At 41.8% G+C, this 23,359-nt stretch overlaps 1 protein-coding gene across 2 annotated transcripts in view; it reads right to left on the bottom strand.

Moving 5' to 3' along the window:
• kcnh3 (potassium voltage-gated channel, subfamily H (eag-related), member 3) overlaps positions 1-23,359 on the bottom strand; it is a 135,516-nt gene that overhangs the window by 27,938 nt on the left and 84,219 nt on the right. For both annotated transcript variants that reach the window (XM_065962051.1, XM_020637848.3), the window contains exons 2-5: positions 17,539-17,772; positions 7,459-7,593; positions 3,514-3,653; positions 1,986-2,244 (exon numbers count right to left, since the gene is read on the bottom strand). In XM_065962051.1, the coding sequence (XP_065818123.1) occupies positions 1,986-2,244; positions 3,514-3,653; positions 7,459-7,593; positions 17,539-17,772 (768 nt within the window). The remainder of the gene's footprint in view (positions 1-1,985; positions 2,245-3,513; positions 3,654-7,458; positions 7,594-17,538; positions 17,773-23,359) is intronic.

Genomic DNA, 23,359 nt, shown 5'->3' with positions numbered 1-23,359 from the left:
CTACCACTGAGCCACAGCTGCCCCTTCATGAGCATGCTTCAGAAAACATTCTCCAAACACACACACACAAACTCTCTAGGCTTTGTGTGGCAGAGAAAGGAAATAAAAAATGAAATCTTTGTGATTCCTTATCTGTCCCTTCAGGGTCTGTTTTGAAAATGACTTCATTAGTGATCTATTGTTAAGGTTACTTCATGCTGTGGATTCATTTAGTACCTGCAGGTAGATACTGATTTCCAATGTCTTGGTAAAATATGAAACCAAAAGGATTATGAACAGTTAAAGATCCCCTCCAGACACCGGCCATGTTGGTTTGGAAGAACAATATGAGCCTGAAGTTAAATTACCAAGTTTAAAATGATCTAAAGTACATCTATACATCAATACATGATGATAAAACTGTTTAAAAAATTGAATTGCAGGATGAACTATCACTATTTGTGATGTTTGTACACTGGCAGTTTGAAGGTAAAACTTGAGACTGGAAACTTGAGTACTGGATTAAAAGTTTATTCTGCAGCTCTAACGGCTGTATCATTATTCTCAGAGTTAAATATACCCTATCAAAGGGGGTCCACGGAGTCTTGTGTTTGACCCTGACAGGCTCAGATCGTCTGACAACACAACAGAACGGATCCTGACAGAGAGCTTGTTGTCGAGGAGAACAACAATTTAAGAATAAGACAAATGGACAGAGGCACAGGACAAGAACTCCTGTGGTGTGTCGATGTGTTCAAAGTCTTAATAAGAGTCTTTAGGACGTCATTAATACATCCAAAAAGCAGCTTATTAACAGGAAGGAAAAGAACAATCTGAAGCCTGGTTGCACTTTTCAATCCGCTCTCGTTGGCTCTGTGGAAGTATCGATAAACAGGACGGCCTATTAGTTCTAACAAATGGGATATCGACTGACGGGAGTCGGCCATTAAAGTGCGAGTGGCTCGTCTAATTTCATTGCATAAGTTTATTGATGGAGGGCGTGTGTGCAGACTTTCCCATTAACTTCAATTGTCCACTGAAGAGCACGCTGACAAGTTTCCTTGGCGGGGAACGAGAGGCGTGTCGTTTTGTAGGAAATGAGTTAAATGAGACATAATGGTCACTTTAAAATTTCTCATATCCTTTCACTGCAGTGAATGCATCATTAAGAAACTTCCAACTTCACTTTAGTTATGAGCTATGAACAACTGAGATACAGGCTGACCTAAGAGCCAAGTTTTTCTGGAGTTTATTAAGTCATGAGTAAAAAAACCTCGCCTCAAAGAGGAAGCCAGGCGTTTTCAAGCCTTGTCCTTGTTTTTCTTACATGTTTGGTATAAAAAGAGGAAAAAACATTCAAACGCTTCACTAGATTGCTTCATCCTACAGCAGTGAAACAGGCTGTAATGGCAGAAACGTAACTGTTGGATCACTGTAGATCCATTAACCTTTTTTTTTGCCTCTAACAGGCTGCAAAGTGGTGCCCTGGTTAGTGCTGTTGCCTCTCAGCGAGGAGGTTCCTGGTGTGAATCCCCGTCTGACAGGAGCCTCTCTGTGTGGAGTTTGCATGTTCTCCCTGTGAATGTGTGGGTTCTCTCTGGGTACTCTGGCTTCCTCCCACTTCCTGACTCTAAATTGTCCATAGGTGTGGATGTGAGTGTGGCTGGTTGTCTGTCTCTATATATCAGAGCTTTGATTGGGTTAGGGATCGGCTCCAGCCCCCCCTGACCCCAAATGGGAAAAGTGGTAAGGATAACGGATGGAAGGAAGTTGTCAGGATCCCTACAGAAGACAATGTTTCAGTTTAAGAGTCACATGCTTTTTCAAAACCAACTAAATTTGATAAAATGCATCTTTTAATGGACACCAGACTCCATTGACAAAAACATTTTAACGTGCAGAACACGTTGAAGGAGTTGCTTGCCTACCCGTGTCTCTGTTGGCTCGACATCATAATCAAAAGAGTGTCGTGTAGAGTGACTTTAAAGAACGGTACGTCCTCTTACCTAATATAAACAGGATCTCCACGAGGATGTCACTGACGCTGGGTGGATTCCGGGAAGCGCTGCTGCTCCCTTCGTCCCGCCCCCCTACCACTGTGAAACACACGTTATAGGGCACGGTGACGGCCACGTAAAACGTAGCCAGCAGAATCAGCCAATCCCAGCCGGCCTTGAAGGTCCCGTAGTGGAGGAGGATGAAGCGAGACTTCTGGATGGCTGCGACCTTGTACTCTGGGATCGGAGGTTTCTCTCCGAACATGTTCTGGATTTGAAGACAGGGAAAGAGGGGTTAACTATGCTCTTTATTTGGATCCATCTTTACCCACAATACACACCTGTGAACCAACATAGCTCTTCACAGATCTCTTTCAAGCTACAGGAAAAGTTTTACAAGATGTTGAGAAACTTTTGCAGACTGTCCTAAAATCAGAGAAACTCTGCCAGAGATCCTGACAAACTTTGCCAGAGATCCTGAGAAACTCTGCCTGAGATCCTGAGAAACTCTGCCTGAGATCCTGACAAACTTTGTCAGAGATCCTGACAAACTTTGTCAGAGATCCTGACCAAATTTGCCAGAGATCCTGACAGACTTTGCCAGAGATCCCGAGAAACTCTGCCAGAGATCCCGAGAAACTCTGCCAGAGATCCCGAGAAACTCTGCCAGAGATCCCGAGAAACTCTGCCAGAGATCCCGAGAAACTCTGCCTGAGATCCTGAGAAACTCTGCCAGAGATCCTGAGAAACTCTGCCTGAGATCCTGACAAACTTTGCCAGAGATCCTGACAAACTTTGCCAGAGATCCTGAGAAACGTTGCCAGAGATCCTGAGAAACATTGCCAGAGATCCTGAGAAACGTTGCCAGAGATCCTGAGAAACTTTGCCAGAGATCCTGAGAAACGTTGCCAGAGATCCTGAGAAACTTTGCCAGAGATCCTGAGAAATTGTGCCAGAGACACCGAGAGATACAAAAGCACTTTTGTCTACTGTAAAACGAAATCAATATTTGCAAAAATCCTCAGTAGAGCCATTTTCATATGACACAATAAATGTGCTATAAAGTATCAGCATGCTATTCCTTTCATTTGAACTTCAGGTCACAAAAACAGGACAGAAAAAAACACAATTTAGATCAGCCCAAGAAAAATGGAGCGCCAGACTCAAGGTCTGTATCTTGCCGGTTTGGTTCAAGAAACCGACTTGGGAAGTAATTAATCAAAATCCTTTTTTAACTTCTTATTCCACCTTGATAAAAATGTCTTTGAAGAAAGTGGAACTGTCTTCAAAACAGTTTTGTTGATGTTGAAGAACCTGTCGGGGTTTTAAAGTTTGGATTCCACTTTTATTTGTCCTTCAGGAGAAACACATCGTTTCCCTCTGTGACTTTAACAGATGCAAAAGTAAAACATGATTTGACGAGAGGGAGTCTGGGACCAGTTTGGAAACAAAACATCTTATTTCTCCAAAATAATCTCCTGAAATGTGGAACAATAAACCCTTTACTGTTAACGTAAACTGATGCAGAGGAACTCACATTGTTGATCTTGAGCTTGCTCTTGTCCTGTTTCTGCAGGTGTCCCGACAGGTGATAGAGAACGGCTCTGCTGCGGCGTCGGTTAGCGTTGAATCCTGGAGGCCGAGTGACCTGATGAACCTTCAGACCAGTTTCCTCGTCTGTGGAGGAGAGGACATGATGAGATATAATACAGTCCACAATGCAGAGTCACTATTTAACAACGCTGCCCTGGTACTGAAAGGTGCAACCAGTATGGAAGGAAGCGTCTAAAACCTGCATTCTGAATCATGTCCAGCAGGGGGTGCCTCCAATCGCTGCAAAAATAACTCGTCTTTGAGTAAATGGGTCTAATTTTTTCCCCAGTCAACATTTTCTTAACACTTTATGGTCTCAATCTGTAGTTTCCAGTATTCTTTAATACAACACGATGTTAATTTTAGCACACTTTTGCTGACTTTGACCACGCCTTCTTTGTCCCTCAGCTCCCCCTTCCCCTCCTGCCATCACATTTTACCCACCACTTCCTGTTTCCTGACAGAGAGCGGCAGACGAGTGAGGTTGTGAAATTTAACACTTGTATGTGCAAGCTAAAAAACAACTAAGTAATTTGTACTGAATACCATATCCGATTAAAGGTCCAATCAGTGAGATGTGTAGAGAGTGAGATGATAAAGTGACCTTACAATATGATCAGACATTAAGGAAACACGCTATGTTGAAGTGCTGGCTTCTCTGACAACAATGCAGCAGCCAGTATGTCCTCCTTCAAACTTTAGATTCTGGTCCTAAATGCTTGGGATTTATTTGGACCAGAGAAGGTAGGCGGTTTTAAGGTACCCCCACACACGGCCGTTTTGGACGCCCCTCGGTTTGCCAGATATGAGAGCAGTTATCAGGTCAAACCAACAGGTGTTGCAGCGATGGAAGCGGGCAAGATAACTGGTTCAGATAGAAGTGATTGTACCCGACCTAAAAAGCCTCTGCATGTTTCTAATAAGCTCCACGAGCAGAAACGTGCTCAAGCTAGGATAAATATTGGAGATGCTTTTGAAAAATGGAGAGAGGTTAGAACGCAGAAAGGTTTACAGACCAATGCCGAGCTGGCTAAACACTGAAGCTTCAGTGTCCACTACATGGCAACCTGTGTCAGCATCGACTCTAGAGAGGAGGTGGCGGGGGGAGACAGTTCTCTACAATGTTTAGAATTTGGACTGCAGTACCCATTTTAAACACTAAGTGTCAGATTTACATATTGCTCCTTTAATTCTTATGATGTCGCTTTCTAAGCCTTCAATTGTCCCAGATCAGCCTGGAAGCAGTGCTATGATAATGATTCTGCAGTTTCATGTGAAAACTTGAACACAGAAGCACTAACACAACACAAAAAAACAGCATCTGAGCTTCACACCCTGGCTGTGATGTCGGGGGAAATGCCTCCATGTGAGGACTTCTTTTACCTCAGTGTCGTCATGTTGCCTGACACCAAAGCTTCCTTGACCCCGGAGAGAAACTTGATGGCCAAAATATTCAGGAGGATTAAAAGCATTACCCGTATATCTCAGATCATCTGAAGCCCACAGCTTCAGGAGATTCAAAAACTCTTTGCGAGTTAGTTTTTCATGCTCGATTGGATGACAGTAGAATGGACTTTATTTTAGCCCGCAGCTCCTCCGTGCCATTTTCTTTATTCTGTGTACACATGCTGCTCTAGTCTGTGAGTAAATATTTGATATGATATTGACTTGCCGTCTGCCTTTGTGGCTCTTTATTGACTAAACTAGGAGCTCTTTATGGGGAGTTTCATAATCTGGGCTGAGATCCAGATCTCTATTTACAGAACAGAATCAATAGCAATGGCTGCACATGTTGAAAAAAACATCTCCCTCGAGTCATCCTCTTTAAAAATTACCGAATAAGTGAAAGATTACATCAGGTGAAACCTTGAATGCAAAAGAGGAAAAAAGCACAGATTGATGACACAGGAGCTTAAGAAGATATTTCCATCAAGACAGAAAATCTTTTTCTTCTTCGCTTCATTTCCATTTTACATTTCCTATCATGATTGCTCTTCTGTCTGGCTCTAATATGATGTCATGCTCGGCAAATACCCACCCCTTTAACCGAATCATTTCATTCCCGGCCTGTAAATTTGATTTGTGCTCCGTATTCAGGGCGGCTTCGCTGGAACTGTTCAGCTCTGTCTTTCTCTGCAGCAATGAAAGACGTATTTAGTCTCTTCACTTCAGGAGAGGAAGAAACACTGGGAAAATTAAAGGCCTGCATTCAAAACCTTACTCAAGTTCAATAAGGAAAGTAAGACCACCAAAAACAGCCTTGTTGAAATGGCGGGCAGGCACGACCAATCCTATAAGGCCCTGACGCACCAAACAGACCCCATCGTCGCCTCTCATCTTGGCCAAAAAGTTGCACACACCGCAAAGACTTGAGCCGACGGCCAACCACCACGTACGTTCTGCTCATGCATGAGAGGAAATAACTCTCTGTGCCAGCAGGGGGCGATAGTCCATTGTTATGATACGAGAAGACCATTTTCACACCGCTGTCGCTCACCACTCGTTTTATAGGTAGCCTACTAATGGAGAATAATGTCTGATTAAAAGTTGAAAATGGCGCTGGCGTTGTCAGCCCTTGGTCTTTTAGTGGGAAAAAAAGAAGAGGCGGAGGAGACCAATAAGGACAAACCACACTAATGGGTGAAAGCATGAAAACAAATGAAACCTCCAAACAGCAAATCAGAGAGATTCCTCTCACAGACAGCCGATTCAACATGTGGAATCGGACACACCGCAAAAACTAGGGCAGCGGGCTGAACTAGGACCGAAGGCAGACGATCTCCTTGGTGTGTCAGGGCCAGGATAAAAAGTCTCACTCTACCCTGAAAAGAAATGTTGGCATCTCTGCTCTCTGTCTGTTTTTTATGTTAAACTGTGTTCTGACAGTTTAGCAATCAATGTCTCCTCTTTTTAATTTGTCCTCTGTGACAGCAATTCCGGCCTTTTCCCCGCCGTCTCAGTCACTCCACGTCATTCTCAGTAACCCACTCTCTGCTTGGAAAAAGGCGAGTCACGCTGAGTTGAGTGCTAAAGTGAGCCGCTCAGCCATCAGCAGCGTCCCACTGGGCAGCACACGCAGGTAAATGTGATTTTTACGTGTCGATTCACTGTGTTGTAAATGTCACCGTCTTTTCCTCCCTACGTTTTGCTTTTTGTTTGTCACTTTTATTTTTTCCCTCACATCCGGAAGTATTTCATTTGATTAGAAAGCTGCATGTTCTCTGAGTGGATTGTGTCACGTCCACTTTGATTTCTCCCTCTCTCGTCTGCTCTGTGATTTGTGCTCCGCCCCCTGCTGTTTGCACTGCGACCAGATCTTGTTAGCTTCGGTTAAAAAAGCTAATAACTCATGCATGGTGTTAAAAAAAAAAACCCAGCAAGAATATATAAAAAGCAAACTTCAGTCATTAGAGCTGTTTAAGTCGATGAGACATTCAGCCAACCGAGAGAGTCGGCAAGTGGATGGAAAATGGGTAAATTATTTCAAGTAGGAGCTCTTTCCTTCGAGGGAGCACCGCTGGCAGCCACTCTTTAAAAAAAAGAAAACTTTAAACATGCCACTTGATTTAAAGAGTCTTTATTAATGTGCTTCTCTCCGTCTTTCCACACCGACTGTATTCATCTCTTCTCTGAGGTAACTTTCACTATGTGCTTGAAACTGGATTCAGGAGTTTTTGAATGTGTGAAGTAAACCAAGTATTCAATGTTTTCAGGAAGGGCGTGTGCAGGATTTCAAAATGTTTGAAAAGTGATGAAGACATTTACTTGATAGACTGAACAAGAAGCTCAGCTGGTGGACCCATGGTGAGAGAAAAGAAGACAGGACTTGCCCACTCAGCGTTCTTAATATCAGAGTCAAACCACCATCAGTGGAGCTGGTTTATCTCACCTGTGTCTGGTCCCTGCTCCGGGTCCTGGTCCTTCTTCTTGTCCGAGATGTCTTTGTGGGACACGAGGAACAGAACCACCTCGCCCTTTTCATTCTTTATGGGGACAATGTCCAGAAGACACCAAAACTGTGTACCTGAAAAGAAAACACAAACGAAATCAGAGCATCTTTTCACTCCTGTGTTTGAGGATTGCACGTAAAAAAAAGGATTCTCAGGTGTTGTCTTTGTTCTTCTTTTGGACTGATGTAGATTAATGCAAACATTTCACCTTGGAGAGGAAGGTCCTATGTGGAAGATATGCTGCGTGTGAGTCAGTCGGTGAGACTTATTTCTTTACTTGTGTTTTGGTGCATTTTCTGAAACTGATGATGTCGACAAAACCCGCTTTGACTTAAAAAGAGAGGATCAGAAATGAAATGCATCAAGAGTGAATCCAGGGAAAAGATGAAAGAAGAGCAAAATGGAGGCGCTGACTTCTGTGTGCGTCAGTGAAACCGTTTTTTCTATGTCATTCATTAAAATAAATATTTCCTGACCAGTTGAGATAGTTCTTTTCTCTGAATTTCTTCATGTGTGACTTCACTCTGTGAGTACTCTGAGCCTGCAGCTATGATGAGTTTGTGTTCATTCACAGCTTCTTTAAAAAAGACGCTTCTGCTCTGCTGCCTCTGCCCTCAGTATTCCCAAAGAGGAGCTGCAGTGTGCCGTGTGGAGAGGGAGGTTTCTGGATGTATAGATTCCCTTTAAAGCTCCTGGAGGACTCAACTGGGAAGCAGAACACCACAGAGAACATGAAAACATGAGATTCTCCGGGCTGCATTTCCAATGAATCATCCGGGCTCTGGTCATATATGCTGCAACAGCCAAACATGCATCTTTGAAACCATTTTGTTGATATCGTATCGTTAAGGGAAGTGCAGAAAGCATTTTAAAATCAGAGGAATCTGTGAACATGTTTGTTCCAAAACTCTAGATTTAAGGTCAAAATCAACTGTCTGACGAGCAGCTTGGTTTGAGAAGCGTTTTCTTTTTTCTCCAGTAAAAGAATTAATTTATATTTTTGGGTAGCTTTTCAAATATGAAATGAGTTTGTCGTCTCGTTGCTCTCCACACACTATAAAAACTGAACTGTTAAATCGGTCATGATTTGTCGTCATGTGCGGAGTCTCTCACATTTTCAAAATCGTTAATTTACTAGCTGTGTGCTTTTATTTTGAAATAAAGGAAGGCCCTTCCTGTAGAGTGAAGGTTTGGACAGGAAGTTAAGCAAACAGGAAGTGGTTAGGTATCCCAAACTGAGGTCAAACAGCTTAAAGGAACAGTAACAAAGGTCAATGTGTGATGTCATAAGGTGGATATTACTTTGGACTCATCAGCTGAGCTGTCTGTGAAGAGTGAATTGAAGTGAATTGAGACATTCAAAGATGCAGCAGTGTTCTTCTTTTACATCACTGAGACTACAGGGAGACACTGAGGACGACCATCTACAGTGAGCCTGAAGGGACAAAATAGCATGAGATTAGTCGTGATTAACTAGTTAACGCTGACCGCCATATAGTTTGAATAGTTTGTTACTTTAACTTATTCATGAAGGTTAAGAACAGTGGAGTTGTCCTCATGAACCTGCTGTAAGCGTCAGTTTGTTGTCATTCTGTAAGCACGAGAAATACATTGTGAACAAGTTTGCACTGGACAGTAGCAGTAGTAGACACATAATGAGGCTATAAATCCTCAGTATAATAAGCTTTAGACTAAAGTGAACTGATCTGAGGCATAGTAAAACCACTACAACACACAAAGTGGGATAAAAAGTCCCACTGTGGAGCTCGATGTCACAGAGGAAGAAGATTCATCCAACTGCAGCTGCACAGGCATAAAAGTTTCAGGTCATTTAAAGGTCACATATGATGCAGAATACTCTTCCCCCTGTTTCTCTAACTCTAATATGTGTCTCTAGTCTGTCTACAAACTCCCCAATGATGAGAAAAGTCCATCCTCTCCGTCTTTTGCCTGCTCCACTTTTCAGAAAATGTGTGCTCAAACAGGCTGTTTGGAGATTTTCCCTTCATGACATCACAAAGGGCAGTAACCCCTCCCCCAGGTGGGTGACACTCCCACAGTTAGGTGTTTGTTCTGCCCTCTGAGTCTGCCTTCTCACCGTAAACAATAAGACATGGAGCAAGAAAGCCCGAGACACCCAAGCCCTTCCAGAGAGGGGGCGTGGTCAGACACAGCTCATTTACATTTAAAGGTACAGACACAGAAACAGCCTGTTCTGAGCAGGGCTGAAATAGAGGGGTTTATAGACATGATCAAATACAGGATCAGAGTGGATTTAGAACAAGAAACTTCACACACATGTTTTGGGGAACTCTGAGACTTATTTAAACTGGTTGAAGAGGAGGAGGATATGTGACCTTTAAAGACTGTTTAGTTCTTTTCATGGCATCCGTTGACCATTAGAAACTTGTTAAATACTGGATACCTTGTCCCTAAATTAAGGTTATGAATCAATGCCTCCTGCCAACTGCTGAATAAAGGCAGTTAATTCAACCTGTTTTCTGTTACTCATCTGTAATCTCTGATACGTGACTTTGTGTGTCGATGACTTTTTCACTTTACATTGTGTTCCCTCAGGAGATCATGGCTGTAAATAATTCATTCAAACAAGAGGGAGGATCGCATAAAAACATAAACCAATGCTGAGGCTGGTTTGTCCCCTTTTGACTGAAACACAATGGAAACAAAAACAGCTGGAGCACACGCGCACACGCGCGCACGCACACACGTACACACGTACACACGCACACACGATCCGTAGGTTTTTGTTGATTTGTGGTCTTTCTGTGCCTGTTTTGATGTAATGCTGATAAAGTGACAGAGAATATGTTCCTGAGTCTGTTTATTGTGTCTTATTTTGAAATTTTTATTTATTTTATTTTATTTGTCAATTTTATTTCATTCAAATAAAACAATAAAGTTAAGAAAAACAAACAAACAGAATGAACAGAATGAAAAGGAGCAGAAAGAAGATTAATCTTATAACATCTGCCCTTCTTTTACGGAAACATTAATTAAAACAAAACAGAACACTTAATTCAAAAACAATTTAAATTAAATTGGCTGCAGGCAAACACAGCCACTGGCAGCCCCCTTGTAAGTCCTCCTTACCAATTCATTGTGCACAAATTATATCACAATAAATTGTTATTATAGCATCACGAAAAAAAAAAAAACAGTATCTCACTGACATATTTCCACATATTTATTCAACAAACTGGGTTTAATTTTTTGGTTTTTTTTAAAGATTTATTTTGGGCTTTTTCGTGCCTTTAATTCAGAGACAGTAGATAGAGTCGGAAACCAGGGAGAGAGAGGGGGGAATGACATGCGGAGAGGAGCCACGGGTGGAAGCAAACCCGGGCCTACCGCTCGAGACGAGAGTCTCAATACATGGGGCCACTGCACCACCAGCGCGCCCCAATTTTTCTTTTAAATATCATGTTTGATTTTGATTCTTCAGTTTCTCTGTTGAGATTGTTCCATAAACTGATTCCTTTCACAGTAAAACAACGTTCCCTCAATTTGGTTGTGAATCTCGGTTTATTAAAGATCTGTGTTCCTTTTAAATTATAACGGCTTTCCCTTTTTTCAAATTTGTTTTGAATGTTTTTTAGCAATGTTTTCTGATTAGCTTTAAACATAATTTGCTGAATACTGTAATCAACTAATTCATGAAATTTCAACAACTTTAACTGAATGAATCGTTTGATGGATCTCTATACCGACTTCTACTGATGGCTCTTTTTTGCAAAATAAAAATGTAATGGGTGAATGTTTTACAGGCACTTCCCCATACTTTAACACAGTATGTGAGATATGGAAGAATCAATGATTTATATAAAATGTAAAATGCTTTATTATCTAATGAATCCTTAACTTTGTGTACCAGAGCAAGTGCTTTTGATATTTTCATTTTTATATAATTTATATGTGACTTCCAGTTCAAATCTTCATCAATCATGACACCTAAGAACTTAGTTTCCTTTACTCTTTGAATTTCCATACCTTCTACATTAATTGAAGCATCAATGCTTTCCCCTCTATTACTGAATATCATGAAATTTGTTTTTTCAAGATTCAGTGATAATTTATTTATAATAAACCATTCTTTTATTTTCTTCAATTCATTTTTGACCACATCCAACATCTGTGATATGTTATTCCCAGAATAAAATAAGGTGGTATCATCTGCAAACAGAATACACTTGAGCAGTTTGGATACATTCACAAAATCATTGATGTACAAAATAAACAGTTTTGGTCCTAGGACTGACCCCTGAGGTACCCCAAAATGAATGTTGTACAGATCAGATTTTAAATTATTAATCTGAACGAACTGTTTCCTGTTTTCTAAGTAACTTGCTACCCACTGATGTGTCACCCCTCTGATACCGTATTTGCAAAGTTTTTTAAGAAGTGAGGAATGCTCTATGGTGTCAAATGCTTTTTTGAGGTCAACAAAAATGCTTGCTTGTCTATTGCAGTGGATATTTCTTCAGTTAATTCCATAAGTGCCATTGATGTGGAGTGATTGGTCCTAAATCCATACTGACTGCTGCTTAAAATATTATGTTTGTTTATAAATGTGTCCAATCTGGCTGCAAATAATTTCTCCAATATTTTTGAAAACTGTGGAAGCAAGGATACTGGTCTGTAGTTGAAGAAAATATGTTTGTCTCCATTTTTATAAAGTGGAATCACTTTGGCTGTTTTCATCTCATCAGGAAATACTACTGTTGAGAATGACAAATTACCTATGTCTGTTAATGGCTCAATAACCAAATAAATTATATTCTTTACCAATATCATGTCCATATCTTCACAGTCAGTTGATTCTTTACTTGCACAATCTTTTACAATTTTCAGTATTTCATCCTTTTCTACTTTACCAAGAAAAATGCTGTTAACGTTATCTTTTATTGTGTTTCTATCTGCATTATCTTCCATTCTTATATTTTTTGCAAGACAAGGACCTACATTTACAAAGTAATTATTGAACTCATTTATTATTTTGTTTGTGTCATATATGTCTATATCGTCTTTCACAAAGTATTCCGGAAAAGTTGATTTTACTTTATCTTTCTTTACTACACTGTTTATTACCCCCCATGTAGCCTTCATATTGTTTCTATTTTTGTTTAGTTACTCACTACAGTATTCCTTTTTTTGCCTTCTAATTATCCATACTAATTTGTTTTTATATGTCTTATATCTGTTTTCTGCCTCTTTTGTTCTTAATTTTAAAAAACATCTATATAAACAATTTTTTTTCTTGCAGGCATTTTGTAGCCCTTTGGTCATCCATGGTTTGTTAATTGCATTTTTCTTGGTGAAACACCTTGTTTTACAGTTTTTTTTTCATACAACTCTATCAATAATTTCATGAATCAATCAATCAATCAATCAATTTTTATTTGTGGATTCGTCAACTCATAACAAGTGTTATCTCGAGACACTTTACAAAAAGCAGGTAAAATACCTTACTCTTTGTCTGTTAACATTACAAAAGAGCAGGTAAAAAGACCTTACTTATTGCTAAATTAATGAATCATAAGCTGAAATAACATTACGTACATACATCACATTCCATCTCTGTTTTTTTAAGTCATCTTTTAGTGCTTGTATAGCTTCTTGTGATCTATTTCTTCTAAAAGTTTATGTAGGGATTTGAATTTTATTACACTTATAGTTAGTATAAACTGTAAAGACAGGTAAATGATCACTTACATCAGTCATTAAGATCCCACTCACAACTATTCCCTCCGTCATATTTCTCAAACTATGCATTGAGTTGATGAATTCACTTGATGTTCTCAGTCCACTAGGATTTTCCATATCAATGTTAAAGTCCCCACATAGAAACACACTCTTATTATAGATACTGTCAAACAACTCCGTTGTTTTGTCTGTAAAGGACAGTACACAGGAGCCTGGTGTTCTATACACACAACTGATCATAATATTTTGGGCTTTTTCATTAATAATTTCCACTGTGACTATTTCCATAATATTGTTTACAACAGTTGTCATATTTCCAACAATTTTACATTTCAAAGTTGAGTTCATATACAGAGCTACCCCTCCACCTTTTTTATTTATTCTATTTGTATAATACAACTCAAATCCATCTATCTGAGCCTCATCCAAATCTCCATTCTTTAACCATGTTTCTGTTACTGCAATTATACTCAAGCTTTTTTAGTATATTCATTCATCAGAAGCTTTGTGCGTTTTCTTGTCTGACTTCCTGTCCGGGTTGTTCTATTCTGTACAGCTGGACCCATGTTACCAGTGGTGCCGTCAAAAATATACTTGGAGCATATTTGAAACAGACGGACCGCAGTGCTCGCTTTGAAAACAGTAGCATTGAGAGTGTCAGGTAACGGCGCCGTAGTGTGCTCTGCGATTACAGACTGCGGCGCGCACAGAGTATGTGGAAGTTGGCGGTAAGTGCAATGACTCCTACATCTGCATCTCAATGTCTGTAAAACAAAAGAGATGCTGATTGACTTTCGCAAAAATCCACCTGACAAAGCACCGACGCTTATTAACAGCACAGCTGTAGAGACAGTGACTCAGTATAAATACCTGGGTACCATTCTTTTTTTTCTTTTTTTTTTAAGATTTATTTTTGGGCTTTTGTGCCTTTAATGCAGAGAGATAGGACAGTGGATAGAGTTGGAAACCAGGGAGAGAGAGGGGGGAATGGCATGCGGAGAGAGGCCACGGGTGGATGCAAACCCGGGCCTTCCGCTCGAGACGACAGCCTCAATACATGGGATGCGCGCCCTAACCATTGCGCCACCAGCGCGCCCCATCTGGGTACCATTCTTGATGAAAAACTGAATTTTGATGCAAACACTGGCGCCTTCTGCTAAAAGGCCAATCAGAGACTGTTCTTCTTGAGAGAGCTAAGGATTTTTTATGTTGACAAATCTCTTCTGAAATTTTTTTATTCGTCTTTTATTGAGTCCATTTTGGCTTTTGTGATGATCTGCTGGTTTGGTAACCTCAGCATCGTTAACAAAAACAGAAATATTGTTAAACTTTGCAGAAAGATAGTTGGAGTTGACTTGAATGATCTTGGACATTTTTTTTCAAGTAAGAGCCACTCGAAAGGCAAAGGCCATCTTGGAAGACCCTCAGCACCCCCTGCATGCAGAGTTTAGACTTCTGCCGACAGGGCGGAGGTTCACTTATGTAAGGAGGTCGAATTCAAATAGATACCTGAGGTTGTTTGTTCCATCAGCTGTTGGGTTTTTAAATAAGCTGTAGGCATTGTTGCCTGTACTCTTTTACTATGGACTTTTGGTCTTTTGTCCTTATCTCACTCAGGTCCATCATGGTGATATCCATGGTAGTTATGTTTTATATGTAGGCTATGTATTTATGTCATTGTGCTGTTTTTATGGATGTATTGAATGTATGGACCTCTGTTGCAAACCAAATTTGATTTTCCAAATCCAAATCCAAGTGTTAATATCATTCCCGGTTATTCCTGTATATTCATCGGTTCGTTTGAATACATTATGTAGTTTAAAAAATGACGCCGCAGGCTGCAGGCTCTGCTGAGGGAGCTACGACGACGTGAAGAATAAACAGGTTCTAAACGTGTTTGTTCTTCTCCTCGCTCCCCTGGAGAAAAGCTCACATGTTAATGTGAGCTCACGGGAAGCTGATAAAAGCCTGAAACACTTCTTATATGTCATGTGTGTTTGTTTTCTGAGCAACAAGCCTCTGTTACTCTTTTTTATTGGCTAGTATCTTAAAGGAGCAGATGTGTCCAAGTCTGCCTTCCTGTCTCACGTCTTCCATCTTTAACACGACTCTCACCTCTTTTATTTTGCTTTTCATCATGGACCTTATTCTCTTAACCTCCTCGTTCGTCTCGCCTTCTTCTCATCACAATCACAGCTTTCATTCATCAATAATTAATAAAGAGATGAATGAATGCCTGTGTTGTTCTCTTTCACAGCCATCACCACTCTCTCCTCTTTGCACATCTCATCTCCGTTCTTCTTCCTTTACTTCCCTCTAAAGGAAACAGCATCCATATGGAGCTTTATGTATAGTCACCCTTTCTTAAAATCTCTCCCTCCCTGACTGACAGCTGGAGTGTGCAGCGGACTGATTGGTGGTGAAACATGTGATGCCTCCTCTGAAAGATAAAAGCTGCTGTAACTCTGCAGCCTATATGAAAGAGACATGCAATCCTTTAATACATGCAGGGCTCCGATTTCATGCATTACACATTTATACATTCACACGCACACAAACTCAGCCAGCTGAGGCGTACATATAAACCCATAGCCAACTGTGTGTGTGTGTGTGCGTGTGTGCGTGTGTGCGTGTGTGCGTGTGTGTGTGTGGGTCGCTGTGGTCACTCACTGAGTGTGGCGAGGTAATCATCTCAGTGCAGTGTCAGGTGTGTGTATGTGTGGCTCATTGACCCTGATTTGGACCAGGTGTGTTAAACCTAAATATTCCCTTGAGGCCGAGTCCACACGTAGGCAGTATTATTTTTAAATGGAATTCTTCAACCTCGATTTCAAAAATAATCCCATCCACACACGCTTAGTTCTCAAAAACATCCACGTCCACATGAAAACATAAAACGCACTGTAACGGCTGTCATGAGCGCGCCAAGTCAACAACGATGTCCATAACGTGCTAAAATATTCTTGCCATTCCTCCGTAATGACCATTCCTTTTTACAGAGTCATCCAATCAGGCGTCTCTGGTCGACATAGTGGGAGAGTAACTGTGTATGTATGTGTGAGCATGTAAAAAAAATCCAGTTAGCAACGTTAGCACCAGCGCTAGTTTGGTTACATCTGCCATCGCACTAATTTCGTGTCAACAAAAATTGACAGCGCCGCACGATGACATCACACCCTGGTAGGAGTATTACTAAAGGAGAGTTTTCAGTGACCTACACACCATTTGTGTGCAGAAAAAAAGCTATGTTTTCAAAAATACCGGCCTTGAGTGGACGAGTCGCTGTGTGCTGACGCATTGTGTCACCGTCAGAGACAGTGAGAGCTTCTCTCTGTGTTTCTTGTGTCTGTTAGGAGTGTGTGATTCTGCATTAGCACCACTTGACTTGCTTTCTATTTGCAGCAGCTCTTAAAGTGTCATTTATTGGGGCTGCACATTTCTGACCCGGCCTTTTTGAGTTTCTTTATAAGATCGGGTCTGGTGGCCTTTGTGTCTCAGCTGTCTCAGTCACTTTCTTTGAATCTACTTTTTCATCAGCAGACGTGGTTTTATTTCTCCTTATTTGTTTTATCCTTCGTGGCAACTTTAAAGCCGACTTTATTGTCCCAGAGGGGAAATTTTCACCTGACGTAAAACTGGGCGCTTAGGAACACAGTTATGTTGTCCTTACACCCAACGACTTTTCAAGCTATTTTAAAAAGTCACAGACAAATTTCTAACTAAGTCTGACTGAAATCATGAGAGTGTTTCCAGAGTTGGGGCGCGCTCCTGTAATCTCAGCCGTTTGTAGTAAGGTGGTCAAAGAATCTGAACAGTTTCAAGGCTGTCTTTTTCTCGTCTTGGATTGATATATCCTTTTATAAGTCAAGAAGTCACAATTTATTACGCCCAACACTACTACTTAAAGTGTAACCTTGCCATCAAAAATATCTGCTGCATCTAATCTGTCCTCTTTATGCCCGACCTAAACGCATATCTGCTAATATTCTAGTTTCACTCCATTCAATTAGAATTCAATTTGAAATGACCCTTGTGGCTCCATTAAGAGTTCATGTTTTAGATTGAGCTGTATTTAATAACTTCCTGCAATGTTAAGTGGCTACTTTTGCCAAACTGATAGCATTTTCCTGCAGCCGATCAAGGGAACCTTTTCAGAGAACAACCTCATTTTGAGTATTAAACATGGTGAAGAATAATTTTGCAAATATTTGGTTTCCACTGCATACAAATGTAATCTTCACGGCTCTGCACAGACAGAAGTTGGAACAGAAAAAGGGTCAACTCTACTGCAGCCTCACCTTCCTTCTTGTAGAAGACCAGCTCGGTCTTGAACTCCCCTCTCTCGTCCAGAGCTCCTTGGATCTGAGCCGTTAGCTTGTCGCTCGTTTCCGGGCCGTACAGGAAGTGACACGCACAGCTCTTCTGCATGAGCTCAGCTCGGGCGTAACCCGTGAGCTCACAGAAGCCATCGGAGCAGTAGACGATGGGGTAGAGCGACTGCACCTGGGCGTTCCCCAGAACAAAGTTGCTGTCTGAAAGAAGAGAGAGAGAGAGGAACAAGAGAGTGATCAGTATGATCAATCAATCTAACTAAAGTTGTGACTTGAACCTGACCTAGAGGTGGATAAATCAACCCTGAAAGAGGATTGTGGTGAAAATTAAACCAATACAAATGATATACTTCAACATTTAAACTTCAATAAGGACAGAAACAACAACGTATCACACATCAGAACCAGAGGTTTGAGCTTGGTTAAAGGTAAATGGACTTGAGCTTGTATATTTATTTTCTAGTCTTCTGACTAAACAAATTGTTTTTACACCGCGGGTCACACCTACACATTCACACCCTGATGGTAGAGGCTGCTGTGTAAAGAGTCCATCAGAAGTAACTCATCCATTCATACACATTAATACACGGCTGGCCTCAAAGCAGCGGGAGCAACTTGGGGTTAAGAGTTTTGCCCAAGGACACATCGGACATGTTGCTGCAGGAGCTTGGGATCGAACCCCTGACGTTCCTGTTGAGACCGACTCTACCACTGAGTCACAGCCGCCTCCTTGCAAGTATAAACTGAGGTGAAATGCCAATGTTGCACTGTGTGTGATGGTTTAAACTGCTGGTGAAGAAAGGGGAAGTTTTCTTTAAAATTGAAAAACATGAAAAGTGATTTCCTGTCATTTTTTCCCCTTTGTTTCCCTTCATATATGACACATTTGTTGACGAAACAAGTTAGAAAAAGGAGACATTTACGCGCTCATCACGTAGGTGCAAGTGAGAGAGACTCCTGTAAACACAGCTGCTGGTTTGCCGCAGCAGATCAGAATCAAGGATTGGTTGGACGACGTGAACACGGTCAAGATTTATCTTCTATCACAAAATACATCGAGGTTTCAAGAAGTCATGGCAGTCCTCCTGCATTAACTGTTTCATGTAGAGGCTGCTCTCTTTACCTGCTTTATAAACACAACTAAATCCACAGGTCTTGATCGGTGATGTGTGTGTTTTTGTTTGTGCTGTGTGTGTGTTTGAGGGGGATCATTTCAGCCAGTGCATACTCAACTAATAGCCTCGGGCATGTAGATGTGGGAACACTCTAAAATGGACTATTTATTACCCTTTGCGCTGGCGTTCTCATTGATCCATCAATCTGAAGGCCCTCGAGACCCCATGTTTAATATTTAATGGCTGACGTGTGAGGTGTGTGTGTGTGTGTGTGTGAGAGAGAGACAGCTTATAATCAAGTGTTAGACAAATCAGTGAGAAAAGTGGGAAAGGAAACATTTTTTCTGTGACTAAATAAGAACAAAATGGATGGATGTGTGCGTCTATCAGTGCAGGAAAACATGTTTGTGTGTATTTATTTTAGACTATGAGGAGTCAATCACGACACTAAATAATCCCTCTCATTAGCTAATTAGTCCTGTAAGTCTGACATCCACACACATCCTCGCGCCTGCTCTCCCTGGAGAGTGAGCGAGCGGCAGAGCTTTGTGTGTGACACCAACAAAAACACAAAACAGGAAAAAGGAGAGCCCCTTCTTCTGATTCCTCTGCGGGTCGTCATGCTTCCTCTCAGTTCACCCTGAGGGAAACTCTGATGTCATCCACTCCTGTGAGCCTGGAGATGCTCCCAGGCAGGAGACATCAGGCTTAGAGACAAAAGCTCCTGAAGGCTGCACACAGTAATTACAAACAACAACAAAAGTAACATGCTGTCTCAACCCAAAGTTTATACCAGGCCACCAGTGGGAAACCAGTCAATTCTCTGCTCACGTAATGAAGCTGCTTCATCTTTTTTGTGCTCGTCAGTATCTTGTTTCCCGTCCGCTCTACGATACTGTGAGTATGTCCAATTACACAAAAAAATTGATGGTGGACTCTGTGGCTTTGACAGCAATCCTGGATTTCCGCAACGTCTTTTGTTACACGATGTCCTGTCTCCTGAAAACCTTGTTATCTGAATGTGAAACTAAACAGTGGCCAGGATTACTGAAACAAAGGAACATGACATCCAGTGTGACTGAGAGGCATTATAGGGACTTGTTTTGGGTACCCAAAGGAAGTTGGTCTGATTGCTAGAGAGGCAATTCCCTGAGAAAGACACTGAACCCCCCAACAGCTCAGGAGCACTCCCTGTGAGCAGCCCCACTCTGACATCCATCCGTCCATTATCTTTACCGCTTTTTCGGTTCGGGGTTGCGGGGGGCTGGAACCGATCTCAGCTGTTATTGGCCGAGAGGCGGGGTCACACCCTGGACTGGTTGCCAGACATACAGAAACAGACGCACTCACATTCACACCCACGGACAATTTAGAGTCACCAGTCTTTGGACTGTGGGAGGAAGCCGGAGTACCCTGAGAGAACCCACACATGCACGGCGAGAATATGCAAACTCCACACAGAGAGGCTCCTGTCAGACGGGGATTCAAACCAGGAACCTCCCTGTTGTGATGCAACAGCGCTAACTACTGAAACACCGCACAGCCCCCCCCACTCTGACAGCTCTCCATTTACTCAATTTCAAAGGTCCTGGTTGTGCATGTATGTAAGGACCTGTGCGTTTACACACCACTGGGATTAAAACAAAAATATGACAATGCGCTGTATGCAACAACAGAATGAGATACATCGGGCTTCATCTACACAGAATTTTGCATAAATGTTGGGGGAGTAACTTAGTGTGATAGCAACTAGAGAACAAAGGTTGCTTTGGTTCACCACGTTTAAAACGACAGCTTTCTGAAATTATCTATTTGATTTTGATTCTGTCTTCTTTGTCTAAATTTCTGCTGCCATGGAAGACGTTCATGGTCGTCTTGTCTTAATGAACCCTCGGATGCATTTAGATTCCCATGTTCCTGTCTCCACCCTCCTGTCACTGTCAGCCCTCACCTCTATCTGTGTAACAGGTGTGGTTGTTTAACACAGGTTCAACCTCACCTCCTGTGATCGTTCTTGTCAGTCCTGCTCGGTCTTATTCTGCTGCTGTCTTCCCGTCTTCTTCGACTTTTCTGTGTCAGTTTGCTTTAATGAATCTCTCTCAGTTCGGTCACTTTCTGTGAGTTCAAAGAAGGCCGCCTGCTACTATAGTAACAAGTAAAAAGTGCTGGATCTTACCTTGTGTTACCTTTGTTCTGCCCTCTGAGTCTGCCTTCTCACCGTAAACAATAGGCCATGGAGCGAGAAAGCCAGAGACACCCAAGCCCTTCCAGAGAGGGGCTGTGGTCAGACACAGCTCATTTACATTTAAAGGTACAGACACAGAAACAGCCTGTTCTGAGCAGGGCTGAAATAGAGGGGTTTATAGGCATGATCAAATACAGGATCAGAGTGGATTTAGAACAAGAAACTTCACAAACATGTTTTGAGGAGCTCTGAGACTTATTTAAACTGGTTGAAGAGGCGGAGAATATGAGACTTTTAAAGACTGGTAAAATAACTCCCATTACTGAATCTGACTCTAACCTGTTTAATGTCAGTTTATTAAGGAAATCCGAGCACACCTGCTCCTAACATTACCTGACCATTAAAAGGCCCATAATCCTGTATTATTAGTACCTTTGAAATGCTTCTAACAGCCGGTCAAACAGCACTTATCAACACATAGGTTGAACCCTGCATACCAGTAATCATGTATAAGTATGTCTTCAGCACAGATATATAGTGGCACATCATTCATATACTTAGGACTAACATTTGCTTGAGAATAGCAAAGCGAGGATGTGTCGTGAGGGCCGTCAAAGCATGAACTAAAATCATTCACTTTAGCTAAACAGATTCAGATTATGACTCTGCGATCATCCATTGAAACATATCTATTTATTAGATAAGTCACATTTCTTATTAAAGTTGTCAACATCTGGTATCTGCATTGAGAAGTGATACCCACTGACCTGTGGGTTCTTCAGATTCTCATCTATTCAAGGGCTTGTTTCATTTTAATTGACTTTGGTTTGATTTGGGTTCAACAAGTTCATCCAGAGTAGATTTTTCAGAGGGATCGCAGAATGGAAACAACACAGAGGAAGAGCTCCTTTGCTCTTGCCCAATAGAACAGAGGAAGGCAGAGGAAAGTCAAGCACCAGAGGGACAGAAAGAATTGGATTTATTTGCTGCCTTTTCTGTTTCCTGAGCAACAGCAGGAGTCTGTGCTGAAATCAGAACATTGAGATCAAGTCGAGTGAGTCATTCATACCACTTAACTGTGCACGTCATGATAAGACCAATACAATTCAACACAGATTGCAACAACCTTGGCATACTTGACCATAAACTTAAGAGGCACCTTTAGAGTGACCTTGTCAGCAACGAGAATGCTGTTTTTAAAGAAATCCCTATAACACTTTATAGAGCTCAGTGACTGCCCACTTTTTTAGCAGCTATGCTTCTAGAATTAATTTCTCCCGATCGCAGCGAGAAGGTTCCTGGTTCGAATCCCTGTCAGATATTCAGGGTACGCCTGCTTCCTCCCATTATCCAAAGACATGCTCGTTAGGTTGATTGGTGACTCTAAATTGTCCATAGGTGTGATTGTGAGCGTGGCTGGTTGTCTGTCTCTATATGTCAGCCCTGTGATTGGCTTGCGACCAGTCAAGGTGTAACCCGCCTCTTGCCCAATGACAGCTGGGATCGACTCCAGCGACCCCGAAAAGCAGTATGGATAATGGATGGATGGAAATCCTTATATCACTATTTCTAATCCTGGAGCAAGCATGGTGCTACACCGGGGCTAGGGGGCGCTATAGCCCCATCACAAATCTGTCTAGCCCCGGTTAAGCCCCCTCAGGTATGTCTGCTATTGTTCTCTTTTTTCAGCTATGTTAAAATGGCTATTACTTTTACTGCACTGATGCAAATATTCTGTTCCTGTTCAAAATGCTCAGGACTCACTGTGCTGCTCCTTCGATTGTTTCGCCTGTACTGTATCTAACATCCTATGTGCCATGTTTACAAATGACATGCTAATTGCTGCCATGTGCACGTGTGGTTTCCTGTACATCCTGCGCGCACATGTCTCAGACTCATGAAGTGTACGGCTTTACAGGCAGTAAAGTGCCTGTTATGAATTTATATTGGAATCCCTTCCTTGAATTTCTCTGGGTACCAACCACAGTGGAGTAAAGATTTCTCCTGGACCAGAGACCGGGGCAATGCAATACATAAAGCTTGGAAGAATATTACATTTTATTCATATATTTATGTGAGTGTGCGTGTGCATGACTGTGATGGGATTAAAAGTTCACCCTATGGCAGGAGTAAAAGCACGCAGCTCTTCCAGGGTTGTCACTTACTCACCAGCACCGCCAAAAAAAACGCCCCGTGGCTCACACTGTGTTTGTTATGAAGTGCTTTGAGTGGCTGGTTCTCCTGCACATCAAAGACTAAATCCCAGCAGCCCGTCCAGACCCCCCACCAGTCTGAATCTTCCTGCCAACAGATCCACACAGGACGCCGTCTCTGCTGCCCTCTACTCAGCTCTCGCTCACCTCGAAAAATAACAAACATCAGGAGGGTGTTTGTTGGATTTAGATCTGTTCTATCACCCTGATAATAACGGCAAGCTCAGGAGGAGTGAGCTCTCTGCAACAGGAAATTGGACTTTCCCACCAACAGA

This window comes from Labrus bergylta, chromosome 13 (genome assembly GCF_963930695.1).
Source record: "Labrus bergylta chromosome 13, fLabBer1.1, whole genome shotgun sequence".
NCBI classification, from domain to species: Eukaryota; Metazoa; Chordata; class Actinopteri; order Labriformes; family Labridae; genus Labrus; species Labrus bergylta.
The sequence above is the reverse complement of the archived record's forward strand: the minus strand, read 5'-3'. Positions and strand labels throughout refer to the sequence as shown.